The sequence below is a fragment of the Haliotis rubra genome, unplaced genomic scaffold (assembly GCF_003918875.1).
Source record: "Haliotis rubra isolate DU_JTF1 unplaced genomic scaffold, ASM391887v1 Scf257, whole genome shotgun sequence".
Classification (NCBI taxonomy): Eukaryota; Metazoa; Mollusca; class Gastropoda; order Lepetellida; family Haliotidae; genus Haliotis; species Haliotis rubra.
In genome coordinates this window covers 406,004-426,330 of record NW_025766636.1, presented here as the reverse complement: position 1 = coordinate 426,330, position 20,327 = coordinate 406,004, and the positions used below count along the sequence as shown (strand labels likewise).

The 20,327-nt window shown below is 41.3% G+C and overlaps 2 protein-coding genes and 1 long non-coding RNA gene across 3 annotated transcripts; 2 read left to right on the top strand and 1 right to left on the bottom strand.

The window, feature by feature from the left end:
- Positions 1 to 2,816: 2,816 nt before the first annotated feature.
- On the bottom strand, positions 2,817 to 5,327 carry LOC124279812 (NADH dehydrogenase [ubiquinone] 1 beta subcomplex subunit 8, mitochondrial-like). Its single transcript, XM_046715691.1, has 5 exons — positions 5,209 to 5,327; positions 4,628 to 4,848; positions 4,346 to 4,413; positions 3,842 to 3,932; positions 2,817 to 3,150 (listed from the first exon to the last, which is right to left on the bottom strand). Exons 1-5 carry the CDS (start codon positions 5,297 to 5,299, stop codon positions 3,049 to 3,051), a joined length of 573 nt encoding a protein of 190 aa, XP_046571647.1. The 5' UTR covers positions 5,300 to 5,327; the 3' UTR covers positions 2,817 to 3,048.
- A 1,289-nt stretch (positions 5,328 to 6,616) lies between these two features.
- LOC124279811 (autophagy protein 5-like) lies at positions 6,617 to 14,680 on the top strand. Its single transcript, XM_046715690.1, is given in 9 exon segments — positions 6,617 to 6,777; positions 8,532 to 8,661; positions 9,479 to 9,564; positions 9,566 to 9,607; positions 10,466 to 10,544; positions 10,830 to 10,992; positions 12,241 to 12,332; positions 13,163 to 13,271; positions 13,428 to 14,680. Coding segments are annotated over 8 exon segments (822 nt in total). The 5' UTR covers positions 6,617 to 6,777; positions 8,532 to 8,550; the 3' UTR covers positions 13,568 to 14,680.
- A 2,355-nt stretch (positions 14,681 to 17,035) lies between these two features.
- Positions 17,036 to 17,948, top strand: LOC124279813. Its single transcript, XR_006899487.1, has 3 exons — positions 17,036 to 17,148; positions 17,186 to 17,187; positions 17,265 to 17,948. It is a non-coding gene; the product is annotated as an uncharacterized LOC124279813 (long non-coding RNA).
- Positions 17,949 to 20,327: the final 2,379 nt, after the last annotated feature.

Sequence of the window (20,327 nt, the reverse complement as noted above, 5' to 3'; positions counted from 1 at the left end):
TCAGTCAGTCCAAGACCAGACCACAATACCTGCATAACTTCCTCTGCCAATTCGGACCGCCTCCGTGGTGTGGGTAGAGCGTCCCCCGAGAGCGGAAGGTCGTGGGTTCAATCCCCGACCGCGTCATACCAAAAGACGTTAAAATATGGTACTTGTTGGTCCCTACCTGGCGTTCGGCATTAATGGGTACAACAAGGACTGGTCGGCTCGGAGTCAGTATAATGTGTCTGAGTGGGGTATTCATGCTTCACTGCGGCATGGTATCTCAGTTGGCTAGCACTATAAAACCAGCTTCAGTCTGGGTTAGTACAAGAAGCCGCACATACACATACACATGCATGCATGTCGTCATATGAGCGAAATATTCTCCAGCACAACGTTAAACCCAATTTCACCTCACCTCACCTCCTCTGCCACTTCCTATGTTCTCCTTGGACAAGTGGATAGACATTATGCTAGCAGAGTGGAAGGTCGGTAGTGAGTGAGTTCAGTTTTGCGCCACACTCAGCAATATTCCAGCTATATGGCGGCAGTCTGTAAATAATCGAGTCTAGACCAGACAATCCAGTGATCAACAACATGAGCATCGATCTGCGCAATTGGGAACCGATGACATGTGTCAACCAAGTCAGCGAGCCTGACCACCCAATCCCGTTAGTCGCCTCTTACGACAAGCATAGTCGCCTTTTGTGGCAAGCATGGGTTGAAGACCTATTCTACCCCGGATCTTCACGGGTCAGTTCTAATCTTGGCCTGTGTCTGGGGTATCCATGTTAGCCTGCTGTATGGTGGACCAGCACAAGTCTGGACAGCACACAACACACACAAGTCCGGACAGCACACACAAGTCCAGACAGCACACACTGCACACAAGTCCAGACAACACACACAAGTCAGGACAGCACACACTACACACACAAGTCCGCCAACACACACCACACACAAGTCCGGACAGCACACATCACACACAAGTCCAGACAGCACACATCACACACAAGTCTGGACTGCACACACAAGTCCGCCAACACACACCACACACAAGTCCAGACAGCACACATCACACACAAGTCTGGACTGCACACACAAGTCCGCCAACACACACCACACACAAGTCCGGACAGCACACACCACACACAAGTCCGGACACCACACACCACACACAAGTCTGGACACCACACACCAGTCCGGACAGCACCCACCACACACAAGTCCGGACAACACAGACCACACACAAGTCGGACAGCACACACCACACACACAAGTCCGGACAGCACACACCACACACAAGTCTGGACAGCACACACCACACACAAGTCCGGACAGCAGCACACACCACACACAAGTCCGGACAGCACACACCACACACAAGTCCGGATAGCACACACGGCTCCGTTGGTCCGTCATCGCATCTGAATTGAAATATCTTAAGAACTGTTCACTAGATTTTGGTACCTTTCATCCAATTTGGTACCTAGGTTCAAAGGTCACACACTACAAGAAAGGTCTTCAAGTCAAGGTTTCCAGGGAAGGCGTGACAGTCAATTTTGACCTTAATTTTCAAGGTCACAGAGACACTTTGAAGATTTCAGCATATTTTACCTACATGTTATGCTTGTCTCGAGATACCTCCCTTCACTGGAGTTTCCTTTATATTTAACACCAAGCTTTATCCAGGAAGGCAAGGCACAGGGCTTTGAAGATTTCAGCATATTCAATTTTGGTGACCTTCACACTTAATTTTCAAGCTTTATCCACAGAGACACTTTGAAGATTTTCAGCATATTAACCTGAAGACATGTTATGCTTGTCAGCTAGACACCTCAAGAACCATTCACTGGAGTTTCTTCATATTTGACACCAAGCTTCATCCAGGGAAGGCGCAGGGCCCAGTTGATTTTGGTGACCTTCACTTAATTTTCAAGGTCACAGAGACACTTTGAAGATTTCAGCATGTTAAATTGCTTGTTAAGATAGTCAGCAAGATATCGCAAAAATTATTCAGTGGATTTTCTTCATATTTGACACCAAGCTTCATCTAGGGAAGGCGCAGGGCCCAGTCAATTTTGGTGACCTTCACTTTAGGGTCACGACGACACTATGAAGATTTCAGAATGTTAACCTGAATTGTCAGCAAGATAAGTTAAGAACGGTTCACTGGATTTTCTTCATAGACTTTCAAGACCTCCCTTGAATGTTTTTCAATAAGCAATTTCTTTAGTACTAGTTTTGCATATTTCATACACTATGACATTCATGTCAATTCCTGTCATCAGTGTATGCCAACACACAATCAACCAAACCACCCAAATTAATGACAATCCATTCCGTAGCATCTTGCAGCTGTTCTTGGGCAGATCACAAGTACTGTCATCCATTCATATACACACTCAGGTCAGTCAGCTGCTACAGTTTGGTACTAATGCTGTTGCTGTGGGCATGTATTTCCCCAAACCAAGGAATGAAGTCCAACTTGAAATGTGCTGTATTGTGTCATGATTTCAGGTTTGCTGACATGGTTGAGATGTCATCATGGTATCCCAGTTGCATAGATCGATGCTCATGATGTTGATCACTTGATTGTCTGATCTAGACTCTTATTATTTACAGACCACCACCATATAGTTGGCATAGTGCTGAGTGCGGTGTTAAACAACAAACAAAAACATGATTTCTGGACTTCTGGAAATTGTGGTTAAGAAAGTGTTCCAGTATTCACAAGTACCTGTCAACATTTTGTAGCATTTATCAGCTCTTATGCAACCACGTGACAAAACATCTATATTGCCCCTAAATTTTCAGAGACAAAATAACCCACATTGTTTCATAAGTATTTAATAACAGAATACATTACTACAACTCATTAGAAGCCATGTATAAAGTTCAGCTTTTCTTCTTTGTAGTTTCGAAACGGCCAATAGACTCCACACAATCACAAATAGTTCACTTCCAACAATGGCCTGATGTAGCCTCATCCTGCTAACACGGTGTCTCAAGGAGAAAGCTTCATTCATACATTATGTACAATCAATATGCCTAGATGCGGTCCCATTAATCTGCCGGCTCAAATGTGTAGTGTTGCACTGCTTTCTCCTGTGCTGCCTCACCACCGTTTTCCAGGTAGAGGTTGTTGAATGGGTGTTGTTTAGGCATCTGAAACACAAACACAGGCACCTATCTGTATGTTCAAGCATGATGGGTGTATCAAAAATGGGCTTCACTCGGTGTGGGGAATCCAATCCAGGGCCTAGATTTTTAAGCTCTCTTAGAGCTAAGATAGTCGTAAGTTAATGTTAATGTAGGGCATTTCTGACCACCTTAACACTAGGAGAGCTTCGAAAACCTAGGTCCAGGTGAGGTGTACTTGAAAGTGATATACCAGCATATATCAATTTCAGCATTCGTATTCCATCAAGACAGCATCAATTAACACAGCGAATACGTCTATTCTTGAATTGTCTTCAATAGTAAAATAGTTTTAGATTTACATGCTAGTTTTATACACCATCTGTGATACTCTAATTATTTACAGTCCTTTGACAGCTGGATTTATAACAACTTGTATTTATTAAGAATTGCAAAACTTATCTGGTCATGATATAGCTGAAATATCGCTGATGTGACATTAAATTTTAACTCACTCACTCAAACAATATTTCAGTTCAGTGGTGTGGTAAAACCTAGGGTCATGGTGCTGACAAATAAAGCAACACAGGCAGCCTGAATTGGGGATTGATCCAGAGACCACCCAGACTTTTGTTCACCCTCTTTTGGGAAGGAATACTATACCACAGAGAGTCTATATAAAAGCATACTAATACAGTGAAAAACAACTTCTACTTACCACTGGCAGAAAGTGTGGGTATGGTTCTGTCAGAATATAGATTGCTAATATTGTACCAAGGAAAGCACCAGTTGATAGGAACATTGTCCGACTGAAATCAATATGCCAGACATTAGAAATGATAGTTATGATCATTATCATGATTATACTATTAGGTATGGGTATTGTGTAATTTCCACACAGTGCTTAGTATTTTCAGGGTTATCAGATCTCTACTTCGACACATCTTTGAAACAAAATGTAGAAAAAACAGCATTTTACTTGCAAACATAGGTTTAAACATCTCAGTTTCTCCATCACAAGCAGTAGATCCATATATTTTACAACTCGTCTCTTGCTGATTCATCTTGTGAAATAGACTTGTTTCATGCTAATACTGTTATACAATCCTTATTGGGACTAGGCTTTGAAGCTGATTCTTTATCTGTGACAACACTTTATGAATCACATTGACTTGTTTCTCAAATGTATTAGGAAATGCAACAAATTTTATCATAAACTTACTATGACAGTCTGGGGTTGGCGTTGATGTTGTACCTGTCTTCACCAATCATATCATGGTCCACATGCAACTGAAATATATAAAACATTTTCATCACACTTTTTAATTTCATAAGGAGCCTGCATTAATCATGAAAATAAACAGGATATTGTATTTGTAAGCACACGTATAATTAATTCATATAATTAGTCACATTTCACAAAATTCAAATTCCACAATCACCTAATGATGAACTTCTTTAATAACGTCAACATTTACATAGTTTAAATATTTAATCAACATACAGGTTCACCATAGTTTCTTTTTATCTCTGGTATATCCCAGTCCTCATTTGGATCCCTGACATCTCCAGATACATGTGGAAGTTTGGGGTAGTCTCCATATCCAGTACCATCATCTGCATACACGTCATAATCCTCGACCCGCAACCCATATCTTTTGGCAGCATTGGCTCGTTCTTCTGGGGTCATAGGATATGGACCTGGCTTCCAATCCTTATTCCAATCTGTAACAAATAATCAATTGACGTTTTACTATCTCATGAAAGGAGAAATTTATATTGTTTATATTAGACTTAAAATTCTCACTGATTCTCATCTCATTTCGTTGCTTTCAGTTGTATTTCACGTTTTGAGAATTTTGACAACTATTTTTTGTTCTTCCAGTCACAGTGTATTTTGCTTTAACTGAAACTAGTGGAATCATTTGGATCACAACATGTTTGCGCTCAGATTTTAGAGTTTAGCCTAAGTTTAGGTCAGTAAATATTTTCGGGCGCTTCAGTGAATGCATACTCTTGAGTATTACCGACTTGACGTGATACTGATTAAACACTCAAAGTAAAGACTCAGTTTACAGTACATACTTGAAACTACCGCTGAGGTCTTGATGGATCTGTTAGTTATGCATGGGCGAAACACTTTGCTTGCATGCAAAACACTCCTGAAGGTCGCCATGTTGGACGTGAAAGTCAAAGACTGAAGAGTGTTAACAAGGGCGATAACCCTTTAGCTTTTTGTCTTTCAACCCAGCTGGTTCACGGTGTATGCTGTGTTTGCACTTCCCGGGAATCAGGGTGCTGGTCTTTGAGCTGTTCTCATCAACAATATTTTCTGGGAATGAAAATATATATTTACAACAGAGTGATTGTTCCCAAAAAAAGGAAAGACTTTGAAATATTGTTTATTATTTTTTCTTCTTAAATCAAAATGGAGAATTCGTATTTTCTAATTCCAAACAGTTTTATACGCAGTTTCTGCTGTTTTTTCCAAAAGTCTTTTAAAGCAAAATTTGATATAACATACAAGTATAATGATAAACTATGAATCCAGTTGAAATATGATATATTTGACCTCAATTACTAAACATCCATCCCGGCAGGGTGGAAATAACTTTAAAATTGCTAGTGTACTCGGGTACAGTGGCACATGTAAAATCACTTGCCCTGATAATTTTTCCACTATACCGGCCATTTTCTTGTTGATTTTTTAAACAAACAACATAATTAACATTGGAATATCAACTGGACACCGGTACAGTGTGATATACAAATTTGCTTGCCCGACAGAAAAAAACACTGGACGTCGGGCGTCGGGCAATGGGTTTTTTCCACCCCTGAATCCCTCCAGGTGCCATTTCAGCCATTTAGTATTGATCAGCTATATTGTCTAGTACACTCCTCACACACTCTACTAAGAAAACTTATTTGTAGGATTTACATTTCATAAAAATATTTAAGATAACAGCTCAAAATCGTCTTACTTTACGCGGAAAATGAACAATGCCTCCATCGCCTATTACAAAAACTACTTTAGTACTGGTAAACACCGACGTACCATTCAGAAATTCGTAACTTTTGACTTTTTTTGTGGTAACTATGACACATATGGTATAAGGAATGAATGAACATACTTGTCAAAGGTTTTCATGACGTATTCATTATTCATATTAATGAAATTTGGTAGATTTGAAAAGAAATTAAACATGAGGCATGGCCAGTCTGTGAAAGGTTCGTTGTTCCCAGCATAACTATGTATTGCATTTATGGTCATTTATTGTTGAATACATTTTGATAAATTCTGTCTTGTAGAAAAAAAAAATAGATGAAAAATGTGAATCATCTAAAGGCCGACCATCCGGGTTCCCGGGCCATATAAGGAGATATAACTAGATGAGAGGCCCGGGAACTATAAAAGGTGAGAGGCACGGAAACCAGGATGACGGCCGACGAACGTCAGAACACTTTTGTGTGGTCTGCAATAATGCGGTGTTCAGAGTTCATTCCCCTTGTAAGTGAGGAAGTCGACCGACCAATGTTTCTGATTTCGCACATAAATCGTGAATGTTGTCAGTTATCTTAATGCAAATCCTGTGTCGGTCCATATAGAGTCCAGATAAAGACTTGGACTTTTAAAAGGCTCCTCGTCGGTGGAAGGTAAATCATTTGTACGGGACGCCAAATATGTACTTTGTTAATTTTGTCAGCTGACTGGCATTTTGACTCACTGTCAACACCCATTGACAGCACCTGGGTTACTGTCAACAATCTGACATATCCACTAACGGACTGTTCTTCATGTAAGACACCGGTCTGTTAATTACAGTTTTGCGCATTTCTACAAACCGTTTGCATTTTTAGTAAGTAATTATGAGGCGTTTTGTTTATTGACTAAACGTTTAACTTAATCTTACAACGCCATGAAATAATGTCTATTAGTACTGACGAGATCAGACATCATATATCGTTAATGGTCTCTCGTTCTGAACAAATGACATGCTAAAAGATGTGTTTGTGTGAAAGTAGTATTTCATGTATTTCATTTATAAGCCAGGGATTGCACTTTTGAATTAGTTGGGGCATTGTTTAGACTTTTAGAGTCTAATTAAGTTACATTTATACATGCATGCATGATTGATTGATTGATTCAGCAATAAAAACATTCCAGGTCGTTTTGATATGCAGAATCATTAATGCTTCATGTCTTCATTCGTATGACTGGAGGAATCATCTCTACGATTAAGTGACATTCAAACAGCCATGTTAATGTCATTAATGTCATGTCAAAACCCTGTAACTTCCATGAGATGTTTTACTCCAGTAGAATATCACTCTATTTGGTGATCTGAGCACACCTCAATAGGCGGTGAGCTATGAAATCAGATGCTTCTAAATCCTTGGTAATAGGAAGCAAAACACATATCTCTGTAATTCCAAAAGGTATATCGTTGAGGAAATTTAAATGAAAAGAAATAATGCACTGTTGTTGAATTGTTTTGGATATATTGTGAATCCTGTTTGTGCATAACATGGCACATACAACCAAAAGGGTCTATCCTCAAGAAACTGAGGCTGAAGAAATGAGACATCTGATTAGCTGAACCACCTACACATCCTCCTTTGTGATTAAGGGCGGTGGGGTAGCCTAGTGGTTAAAGCATTGACTCATCACACCGAAGACCTGGGTTTGAATCCCCACATGGGTACAATGTGTGAAGCCCATTTCTGGTGTCTTCCCACCATGATGTAGCTGGAAAATTGCTAAGAGCGGCGTAAAACCAAACTCAGTCAGTCAGTCAGTCCTTTGTGATTAGGCCGTCCAAGTATACTTAGGGTTTACCTAGTGTTGCTTTCTGTGCAAGTTTTTCAGATCTTGATGCAAACAAACATATACTTGTATCAGAGTAAGAGATGTGAATTTCATGAGGTTGCACCATTCCAGAACTTGAAGTACATTCCTTGTGTTTCCTGGGGTGATATATTGCTGGAATATTGCTAGAGTGATTTGTAAAACATACATGCTTCTTCATTCTTCCGTACTAAAACTTACAGTAACCATGGTAACAGTATAGACCACCAAGCCACTGATTTCAATAATAGAATAATGTAACAATATGCTGCACCCTTTCAACAACTTCACATGTTGGATGGGTACTTCACTTGTGCCAACTGACTCTCCTAATAATATGAGCAGTGTTGACTTTCATCTAAAACTCTTGTCAATTGCTGAAGTGTATTGATCTAGTTGTCATATTGGACAGTGTTCATCTTGTGAATAAAAGAGTTTTGGTAGTTATTTCTTTATCATAAATCTAATGAGGATAGAAATCTTATTGACTTTCCTTTGATGGCATTCATTTAACATTGTTTTTCTAGGTTTCAAAAATGTTTGTCTCTTTATTTCATTTCAGGAATTTGAAGAGGAGAAATATGGCTGAAGACCGAGAGATTCTCCGCGAGGTCTGGGAAGGACGAATCCCAGTGTGTTTTGCCCTAGCTTCAGAAGAAATTGAAACTGTTGAACAGCCTGATCCCTATTATGTAAGGGCTGTAATATGATCCTGTATTGTGTATATATTTCTTCATGTCTATACATTTACATCAGCTTTTTGATAATATCCAATTAGAGAGCTCTGCTTGAGAATGAGTCATCTAGATTTTGAGAGTGAAAAAGATTTTGTTTTGTTTGAAATGTTACCATGAAATGATCCAGGGTATGGTAATGGTTTGAAGACCTAAGGTTCCATTCCAATTTGAAAGCAAGATTTTGTATTGCTGAAATATTGACAAAAGCAGAAAAAACTCTACCTTCTCAAACCTGTTTTCCTCTGGATCCTGTTTGCCATGGTGTTCAAACACCATCATCATTATAATCAGTGTATGAAATAAAGCCCGTCCGAACGCCCGAGACGGGCTAGATTTCTGCCGGATGGTCTAATTTTACGGCTAGCGGTGGACGGGTGAAAAAAATATTCCGATAACATGCTCACTGGCACTCACTGGTTAAACCTCTTCTGGGCTGGTAAGTTTTTGAAGTTACCAGCCCAGATGTCTGGCTGGGTTTTTGGATTATTTCATACACTGTTATAATGTTCAAGTGCATTTTAGATAGTTCACTGTGTAGAGACAATATTTTGCTCATGGTCATAAGGTAAGGTAAGCTCAAGTTTATTTCATGAAAATAACAGTCAGTAACAAGCTGCTGAACTGAGTCAAGTGTACTAATTTTTATTAAGGCTAAGTAAGTAGGCCGCTGCTAAATATCACTGGTAATGGTCCAAATGTTAACATAGACATACAACATGATGTCTGTTCTGAGTGTTCTCTAAATATTTTAATTTCTTTACCATATTTTTAGTTGTTGGTGCCCCGACAGAGTTATTTCCCCTTAGTGACTGACAAGGTACAGAAACACTTCCTGAAGAGTGTGGAAGCTGAAAACCAGGGGGGAGATGTGGCTGGAGTTCGAAGGTCAGCCACTCAAATGGTGAGTTAAGCAAATGTGATTATATTTATTGTTATCATGCTGATAAAACACTCCTTGTCATGAGCACAAATTTGAAGGTCATGATGTTTGAAAGTTGCTAACTTTTATTAGATGAACCCTGCTTCAGCGATTAATGTGCAAATTATATCCTGACCAACATTTTAAGCTGAATTATTAATTTGTAATGATTGGTTTAAAATTGATTTGAAGAGGAAAAGAGGGAGTAAAGATACACTACAGTCATTATCCTTGCCAAGTGACATACCCTATGTCCAGGACCTGATCTTAAAGCTGGCACATGGTACCTGGCACTGAAGCAGCATTGCTAAGTCCAGTACATCTGAATGTTTCATTCTATAGGATATATAGGGTATATTTCATGACAACATGTTGTACATTACAGTAGAACTCTTGAAGATCCGGGTTAGAATTCATCTTCAGTAACCCATGCTTGTCGTAAGAGGCGACTTACGGGATCGGGTGGTCAGGGTTGCTGACTTGGTTGACACATGTCATCGGTTCACAATTGCATAGATCGATGCTCGTGTTGTTGTTCACTGGATTGTCTGGTCCAGACTCGATTATTTACAGACCGCCCCATATAGTTGGAATATGGCTGAGTGTGGCATAAAACTAAACTCACTCACATGACAGTAGAACCACAGGCTTGCTAGGAGCAACAACCACTTTTTCATCAATCAAAATATTTAGTATCTTCAAACAGCTGCCTCTGGGTTGTTAGTGAACATAATGCTGATGAGATTTAGTTTATGTTGATGTTGTGTGCACTGCTTCTTCAGTGTTGGGTGACCATTATCTGCTGAATGTACATAACTTGACCTATGTGAATGTTTACAGGCACTACCCCATTGGAGTGTTGTTTGATCTCTATGGATCAGGGACAAGCTTGCCATGGAATGTAACAGTCCACTTTCAGGTGAGTGTGTTGCAGAAGATGAACTGGGGAAATTGTTTGGATTATGTTTCATGAAGAGGAATTTTTTTTTACCCTCCCCCTCCTTCCTATAATTTTTAAGTATATTTTTTAAATATTTCTATGTAGAAAGTTGTTGACCCCACCCCCACCCCCAGTACATGCATACAAAATTCATGAACCCCCTGCCTCCACAGAACAAATTTGGTGACCCCCCCTCTAGCCATAAATTATGAACTGTTCCTAAGCCAGTGAAGAACCAGGTTTTAGCCTTGGTCCCTGTTCCAGCACTTCCCTGAGGATGAGCTGCTGCACTGTCCCAACAAGGAGGCTGTCGAGTCTCACTTCATGTCAGTGGTGAAGGAGGCAGACGCCCTCAAACATCGCAGCCAGGTGGTCAATAACATGCAGAAGAAGGACCACAAACAGCTGTGGACAGGACTTCAGAACGGTGAGCAGCAGGAGTAGGATGTTGGAGGGTCGGGAGGGCGATTTGTTGAAAGTGTTGATGGATGTTGGGATGTTGGAGGGTCGGGAGGGCGATTTGTTGAAAGTGTTGATGGATGTTGGGATGTTGGAGGGTCGGGAGGTCGATTTGTTGAAAGTGTTGATGGATGTTGGGATGTTGGAGGGTCGGGAGAGGCGATTTGTTAAAAAGTGTTGATGGATGTTGGGATGTTGGAGGGTCGGGGGCTGCGATTTGTTAAAAGTGTTGATGGATGTTGGGATGTTGGAGGGTCGGAGGGCGATTTGTTGAAAGTGTTGATGGATGTTGGGATGTTGGAGGGTCGGAGAGGCGATTTGTTAAAAGTGTTGATGGATGTTGGGATGTTGGAGGGTCGGGAGGGCGATTTGTTAAAAGTGTTGATGGATGTTGGGATGTTGGAGGGTCGGGAGGGCGATTTGTTAAAAGTGTTGATGGATGTTGGGATGTTGGAGGGTCGGGAGGGCGATTTGTTGAAAGTGTTGATGGATGTTGGGATGTTGGAGGGTCGGGAGGTCGATTTGTTGAAAGTGTTGATGGATGTTGGGATGTTGGAGGGTCGGGAGGTCGATTTGTTGAAAGTGTTGATGGATGTTGGGATGTTGGAGGGTCGGGAGGTTGATGATTTGTTAAAAGTGTTGATGGATGTTGGGATGTTGGAGGGTGGAGGGAGGGCGATTTGTTGAAAAAGTGTTGATGGATGTTGGGATGTTGGAGGGTCGGGAGGGCGATTTGTTAAAAGTGTTGATGGATGTTGGGATGTTGGAGGGTCGGGAGGGCGATTTGTTAAAAGTGTTGATGGATGTTGGGATGTTGGAGGGTCGGGAGGTCGATTTGTTAAAAGTGTTGATGGATGTTGGGATGTTGGAGGGTCGGGAGGGCGATTTGTTAAAAGTGTTGATGGATGTTGGGATGTTGGAGGGTCGGGAGGGCGATTTGTTAAAAGTGTTGATAGATGTTGGGATGTTGGAGGGTCGGCAGGGCGATTTGTTGAAAGTGTTGATGGATGTTGGGGAAGGTGTGTGTTAAAAACTGGGATGGGGGAGGGTATGAGGTGGAGGAGGGGTGTGAATGTAAGAGAGTAGGAGTAAGGGATGGGAGGAGTAAGAGGAGGGAAATAAGTCTGTTGATAAAGCAGAGGACTGCCTGACTATGGGGTTGGTTGTGTGCTATTGTAGTAAGACTCTTGGTATCAAACAATGTTTCTCATTGCAGACAAGTTTGAGCAGTTCTGGTCTGTGAACAAGAGGCTGATGGAGACTACTGTAGAAGACTCCTTCAAATACATTCCTTACAGAATATACCTGGTATGTTGGTCTGTCTGTCACAGTTGGTTTAAGTGTGATTAGTCTCTTCCTGTATTGCTTATGAGAGGCAGAAAAACCAGAAACATTTGTCTAAGGTATTATATCGTAAACATGACAGATGTTTTGTCCCTGACCATGTCTTGTCAGCAGCTCACATGGACCACTCACTCAATGACAAGAAACTTTTGCTCTAGGGGGAGTGAAAAGATCATTTTAGCATCAGCTGTAACTGCTTGCTGCTGAGGGCAATCCAAGATGTCATTAATTGCGTGTTGATGGTACTGCTGCGGTTGAATTGGGGCAGGAGGGTAGCCACGTGGTTTAAGCGTTAGTTGTCTCACTGTTCTGGTGGTGAAGTAGTCTAGTGGTTACAGCGTTCACGCATCACTCTGAAGACCCGGATTCCATTCCCCAACTGGTGCAATGTGGGAAGCCCATTTCTGGTGTATTCTGCCAGGATATTGCTGGAACATTGCTAAGAGGGGTGTAAAGCAAACTCACTCACCCACTCACTGTTTCTGGTGTCCTACATCGTGACATTGTCGGAATGTCGCTAAATGCAGTGTTATATTGTCATCTGTCCACCAGTCACCGATCCACTCACTAATTGATAAGATGGAGGTCACCTTCGAACGTCTAAGGGGCGGTGGGGTAGCCTAATGGTTAAAGTGTTGGCTCGTCATGCCGAAGACCCGGGTTCGAATCCCCACATGGGTACAATGTGTGAAGCCCATTTCTGGTGTCCCCTGCCGTGATGTTGCTGGAATATTGCTAAAAGCGGCGTAAAACCAAACTCAGTCAGTCAGTCGAACATCTAAATTCTTTTTCAGCCTGACCAACCACTTATACAAAGGTTGTTTCGACCAGTCAATGAAATGGGGGAGACTGAAACGTTGGGGACGCTGCTGGACATGTCGCTGCCCAGTGACACCAAAGAAGGTAAGCGGAGCACCACTTATTATGAAGACATGATTAGCTACCACAATGGTAGTCTCCCCTATTAACCAGTCCACGAACTATGTATAAAAGGGTGTTAAACTATAACAGTGAGATTATCATCCTTATGAATCACTTATTTTCTTTTTATAATTTCAGATCTAGAAAATGTGCATGTACTGATCCAGGGAATAGAGCCATCGTTGGACACCCCCATCTTGTGGCTGAGTGAGCACTGCAGCTATCCTGACAACTTCTTACATATATGTGTTGTTCTCAAGCGTTTAGTGCAGAGCTAGCACTAACATACAGTGTGACTGTAAAGCTGTGTATAGCTTTCACAATGAGTGGACAGGAGAACAGTACGTTCATGTTTTAAATCGGGAGGTGTTCCACCAGACAGGTGTTCTGTCATCCAAATGATAATGTCTTGTATTATCGTTTTTCAAATCCATGTTTGATGATTGATACTGTAACCATGGTAACCAGGAATTTGTGTCAGGAAATCCATGATCACTGGATAATGAAAAATCATAGATAAAATCAAAGCATAGATTAGAGATAATAATTCATGACTGGATTTTCATCCTGGTCCAACATGCCCCGCCTCAACATCATAGAGTCCCCAGGTAAATACAGGGGAAAGAAAATTGTGTTCAGTGTTTCAGTTTTATTTATATTTTATTTATTCCACAAAAATGACCTGCTTCCGAGTTGCCATCGACCTATGTGGTCGACCATTACTCCTCCCTGTATGAACAGGCGTCCAGGATTCACTGTGGTAAGCACACTGACCAACTTCAGGATAAACCAGTAAGCACTCTTCTTAAGCATCCCTACAAAGACTGCAAAATTGCATGACAGTCCATATATTCTTGTGTATATTACATAATGTTTTCGCAGAACAGGGCATTACAGAAATAGTAGATGATTTCCCTGTTACTGTTATCCCAACTAGTTTGAAACCTTTGAATGTAATTCTGGCAATTAGTTCATTGTGGACTTAAAGATTGTGATATATACATGTATCATGAGTTTTTGGATCTGAAAAGAGGAGCCTTGTTGCCCCAGACTGTATGTGTGTCAGACAGACTGCCTATATACAGCTGCTTGTCATCATCTTGTAGAGATTAACAGAAACCATTTACTACAGCAGCTACTTTACTGAGTTGGCAAAAAGACCTGACTGTACCCTAGTGGGGACGTGAGCTAGAATGTCACCACCACCCTACTGCAAGTCATGTCCCGTGGGCATGGTTCATAGTTCATGCTTTAAGTAACCACATTTGTTTAGTCAAAAATGAATATTTACTAGAGGTGTGATGATACAGAAATTTCACGATATGATACGTATCGCGATATCTTGGAACGATACGATTCGATTCGATGCATATCACGATATGCTTTCTTTAGTTATTTTCTTTAAAAAATCATATTTTAATAGCAAGAAATTTTGTCATAACTGTCAATATCTAATGAAAATTAACAATTTTAAGGTCAATGATACATATCATGATACGAAAAAATGTATCGATATAGTGATCGTCAGATAAAGTATCACGATTCTCGATACTACGATATATCGTCACAGCTCTAATATTTACAGCCAACATTAAAACAGCAGGAATATTACTTATGACACATTTGCTCTCTTGGATGTTAATTGTGTTGCCCATATTGTGTCCTCCAACTATGACATGGGTCAGTTCGTGGAATGTCTGCTTCTGTATTTGTTCTGGTGTGGGAGCATCACGATATGCTGATGAAGGAGGTACTGTAGGCGGGGACAGAGTGGCTGCAGGTACGGGTTCCTGTATCGTGTTGAACGTCAGCTGCTCTGACACTTCCTGCTGCTGTATTTGTTCTGGTGTGGGAGCATCACCGATATGCTGATGAAGGAGGTACTGTAGGCGGGGACAGAGTGGCTGCAGGTACGGGTTCCTGTATCGTGTTGAACGTCGGCTGCTCTGACACTTCCTGCTTCTGTATTTGTTCTGGTGTGGGAGCATCACCGATATGCTGATGAAGGAGGTACTGTAGGCAGGGACAGAGTGGCTGCAGGTACGGGTTCCTGTATCGTGTTGAACGTCGGCTGCTCTGACACTTCCTGCTTCTGTATTTGTTCTGGTGTGGGAGCATCACCGATATGCTGATGAAGGAGGTACTGTAGGCAGGGACAGAGTGGCTGCAGGTACCGGTTCCTGTATCGTGTTGAACGTCGGCTGCTCTGACACTTCCTGGGGCTGTAGATGAACCAGGGGAATTATTAGCTGATGTACACTGTAGGAATTACAATGGTCCATCGTCTCTTGAGGCTCCACCTACATTAATCTGAGGCTGGATGGTGTAGCCAGCACAGAACTTGACTTGCTCACTGTATATAATGTAACCACCATGTTTACACTAAATGCTGACAACAGTGACCATATGTGGCATGTGTGTATTGGGGAGGGTGTGTTGGGATGGGGATGTGTCCAGTGGTGTGGGATGGGGATGTGTCCAGGCTGGTGTGTGTCAGTGAGTGAGTGTGCTGTGAGTGTGTGTGTGTGTTGGGGAGTGTGTGTGTGTTGGGATGGGTCCAGGCTGCTGTGTGTGTGTGTGTGTGTGTGTGTGTGTGTGTGTGTGTGTGTGTGTGTGTGTGTGTGTGTGTGTGTGTGTGTGTGTGTTTGGGTGATGTGTGATGGGGCCAGGCTGGTGTGTGTGTGTGTCAGTGAGTGGTGTGTGTGTGTCGGGGAGGGTGTGTGTATGTTGGGAGGGTGTGTGTGTGTGTGTGTTGGCAAGGGTGCATGTGTGTTGGGGAGGTGTCCAACCTGGTGTGTGTGTAGAGGAGGCACGTGTGGTTTTGTCAGTATTTCCATGTGGGGAATCAAACATGGAACTACAGCATGCTGGGTAGAGACCTAGGGCCTTACAACTGGGAGGTCTCATTGTTTAGTTTTCATAGAGTCTAGTTTAGCCAGTCATGAGTAGAATGTTTTGTTTACTTGATACAAAACAATAACATGAACATTCTGTGGATTCAAACAGTTTTTCAAAGAAAATATCCACTTTCTCTAACAGTCCCATTGATGTTTTTGTAGGTACTAGTTCAGTCTGTGCCACATATGACTTATCAAAAATATTATTGGGAATATTTTGAAATATTTTGAATATTTCTGGGGAGTAGAAGTCTTGATTTATGAGTCTTCTCCACTGTTAAGTCTGCAGGTGGAATAGCTTGATACATCTTACTGCTGTTGAGGTATATCATTTGTTATACTTTCACACTTGGATTATGTGAAGAACAAACTGGCCACATTGAAGTAACAGTCTTGTTATCTTCCTTTGGTTATATAAGGGGCGGTGGGGTAGCCTAGTGGTAAAAGCGTTCGCTGAAGACCCGGTTTATAATACCCACATGGGTACAATGTGTGAAGCCCATTTCTGGTGTCCCCCCCCATGATATTGCTGGAATATTGCTAAAAGCGGTGTAAAACTAAATCACTCCTTTGGTTATATGATAATGGTGAAAGTGAAACTGATATGTTATTATGTTGTTGACCCATATATCTTCCTAGTTTTTCAGATTGGCCTGGTCTGCAAAGTGCAGGAGAAATAAAAATATAACACTTTCAGTGTTTGAGGTTAACTTCCTTGTCTTGTTTTGAACATTAAAAAACTGCAATTTTAATAATTATGTTATAATTTTAGTCAATGTATTGAAATTTGGGATGCTCTCTTTTCCATCTGTAAAATAAGAAAATGAAGTTACCTGACCCTATGGTTTATTAGCTAAAGTTCCCCTTTCAATCTCTTTAAAATCACATTTTTAATATTGATACTGTTTCACTTTCCCTGGGGTCTCAGCATACCTCTACTGCCCACATCAGGTGAAATCAAGGTGACCTTTGACCATCCAATCTGAATGAAAGTGGAAGGCGTTTTAAAATGTTTTGGTCATCTTTCTAACCCACTTTGACTTAGGGATTTCTATTCTAACAAAGACAATCCTTGCAGGACACGAATCTGTCCTGAGTCTACCTCGCTGTTGGGCGTTGATGCCAGAGAGCTCAGACATGACTGTACTTGGAGTGTCTACAACAGCTAATGGCACAGCCTTCAGTATGTACCTGGCTATATGGACCGTTTCTGGGAGAGATATCTCATACAACATCTGATTTTAATGAGGCAGTTTCTCCTTTCCCTTTCCCGGTACAAGTGAGCTTGTGTAATCACCCTGTCTGTGTCACCCTACATTTCACTGGCTTAGAATATATCAACCTCTCGTTCCTCCTGTTGAATTTTATTGGTAGAAAAGCGCACTGACCAGCTCAGGGAGGTTAAGTCATTCCAGGAAATACTCTGTGAATGTTGTCAATACTTGAATAAGAAAACTCAGCTACCATGTCTACACTACTATACTTGGGGGTTTGTAGATAAATAGTGATGTATTGGAATGATGTGCTTGTGTGAAAGTGGCAACACAAAATATAGTGGCATTTTAATGACGGTTGTTGTAAGAACGTACAGGTTATTATGGCTGATATTGCTTAAGACGGCCACAATGCTGATCACGTGATACTGTTGTTAGTGTTGTTCTGTTGTTCCGTTCCGTGTCTGTGATTGGCAGGAAGAGATGTGTTAAGTGCTATGTTGTATTTGCAAGTGTACACTGTGTGCAATAAAGATGTATCCATTTTTTGTAACCAGTTGTTTAATTATTTTAAATTCCTAATTTCATTCCGAACCAGTGCTACCCCAGAACACGGGAGTGGTGCTGACAAACCTCGTGCTTGAAGCTCCTCTGTCATTAGGTTTAACGTACATGTGTAGTAAGGGCCAGTCAAGCAGAGGGTATATATACCTATATCTGACCTATGTGCTTGAAGCTCCTCTGTCATTAGGTTTAACCTACATGTGTAGTAAGGGCCAGTCAAGCGGAGGGTATATATACCTATATCTGACCTATGTGCTTGAAGCTCCTCTGTCATTAGGTTTAACCTACATGTGTAGTAAGGGCCAGTCAAGCGGAGGGTATATATACCTTTATTACCCATGTGGTCAACGTATGGGTAGTTGCATACTAATCTCGTACGTCATATCGTTGCATGACCTGTAATAACCGATGACCTCTCTAACGATTTGATTTAGGTCACATTCTGACGTAACTATTTTTTCATTCATAACAAACACGTAAATTCATTCATTCTACAACTTAAATGCATTGTGGTAATGTAAACATTGCGAACGTTGCCGTGTCGCTGTTTAATTGTGAGTCGAACTGAGACATTATATCCGTCGAAAAACATAAACGCAATGTTTCCACCAGTGATGTTAGCCCAATGAAGCAACTGCAAACCAAGAAACAGGGAGTAGTTTACTGTAGGAGGCTGTATGAGGTGATGACAACTGACATGCATCGTGACGTCGGTTACCAAGGCAGTGACGTCATTACAGTGTGACGTCATGCAAATATTGTACTACAGTACAAAACTCTTCCGCGACCTCTTTATGAAACCGGTTTCGGTTTGAAACCAAAAAATACCAAAAATACGCTATTTTGTCAATTTGATGCATGTAAGACGTGGGTCATAAATAAAATACCACACTCAGTCTCATTACATACGAATTATACGAAACGAAACTCGTGACCTTCCTATGTTATCTGACCTCGCTTTCGCTCGGTCAGATACCATAGGAAGGACACTCGTTTCGTATAATTCGTATGTAATGAGACCTCGTGTAGTATTCTCTATATCTGACCTATGTGCTTGAAGCTCGTCTGTCATTAGGTTTAACCTACATGTGTAGTAAGGGCCAGTCAAGCGGAGGGTATATATATACCTATATCTGACCTATGTGCTTGAAGCTCCTCTGTCATGTGCTTGAAGCTCGTCTATCATTAGGTTTAACCTACATGTGTGTAAGGCCACCTAACCACCACACACACACACACATCTGACGCACGCACGCACGCACGCACGCACGCACGCACACACGCACATACACACACACGGCTAAAAACAACAACAAACAACAGACACCTAAGATACGTGCTTAACAAGATTGTTGCATATGGTTTCCATCGTTGGACTGTGTAGCCAGGATTCGAATAGTAGCGATTATTGAATTTAGTAGCTGAGTGCACCGTGACTGTTCAGTGAATGCGTACGAGAGTGCTACGCCGCTTTCAGCAGTTTCCCCGTGATATCGTAGTGTTGCCACAAGGGTATTGCTTCAGACATTGTACTCATGCACGTGCAGAATCGAACCGGGGTCCTTTGCGTGATGCACAGATGCATGAACCACAAGGCTATCTAACCGCGCACATCCTTAAATCGAAGAATTGTATAGAAGAACGAATGTTTCTCTACGAAATCACATCTGTATTAAGAGCTTTATGTATGTTCTACATACATTGTGCAGCAATTACCCATTGTCCGTCTATGTTCACGAAGAGACAGTGTATTCGTAACATCAGAGAGAAAGGTTCGATAAATACAATGTTTATTCCTAATGCAATAGCGTCTATACACATCTCATTTGTTTATTGACACTGAGAAATGTCAGTACTGGGTTATCATGATAGAACAAAGATCTAGGCGTTACATCAGAAAAGACTACAACAATACATTCCTGATATCGAAATGGAGATGACGCAGTAATATTCATTAACAAGTACAAGACCATCAGCAAGAGTGTTAACTAACAACAATTTCCAAAACCTGAAGCAAATACCATCAGCAAAACTTGTCAAGTGTCGAGGTAAATTTAAACTCAATCTGACAGCTCACTAGCCGTGAAATGGCTGATATAATGGTAAAAACGTAAAACCGCGCATAGCGTCTGGACAGGCCATACCCAATTACTGTAATTGGTTACTACAGGCGACAGACTTATCCCCACGTCTGACAACCGATATGGGCATATGCGAATGTCAAGGCTGTTTATATCATGGAGTTTTGACACTAATATTAATTTCGTCATCTGAAAGAACTATTGGCTGAGATTCATGTCTTACACATACATTTGAAATTCGTACTATATGACGTTTGACAGTTCTAGTTCTTGATACTATAG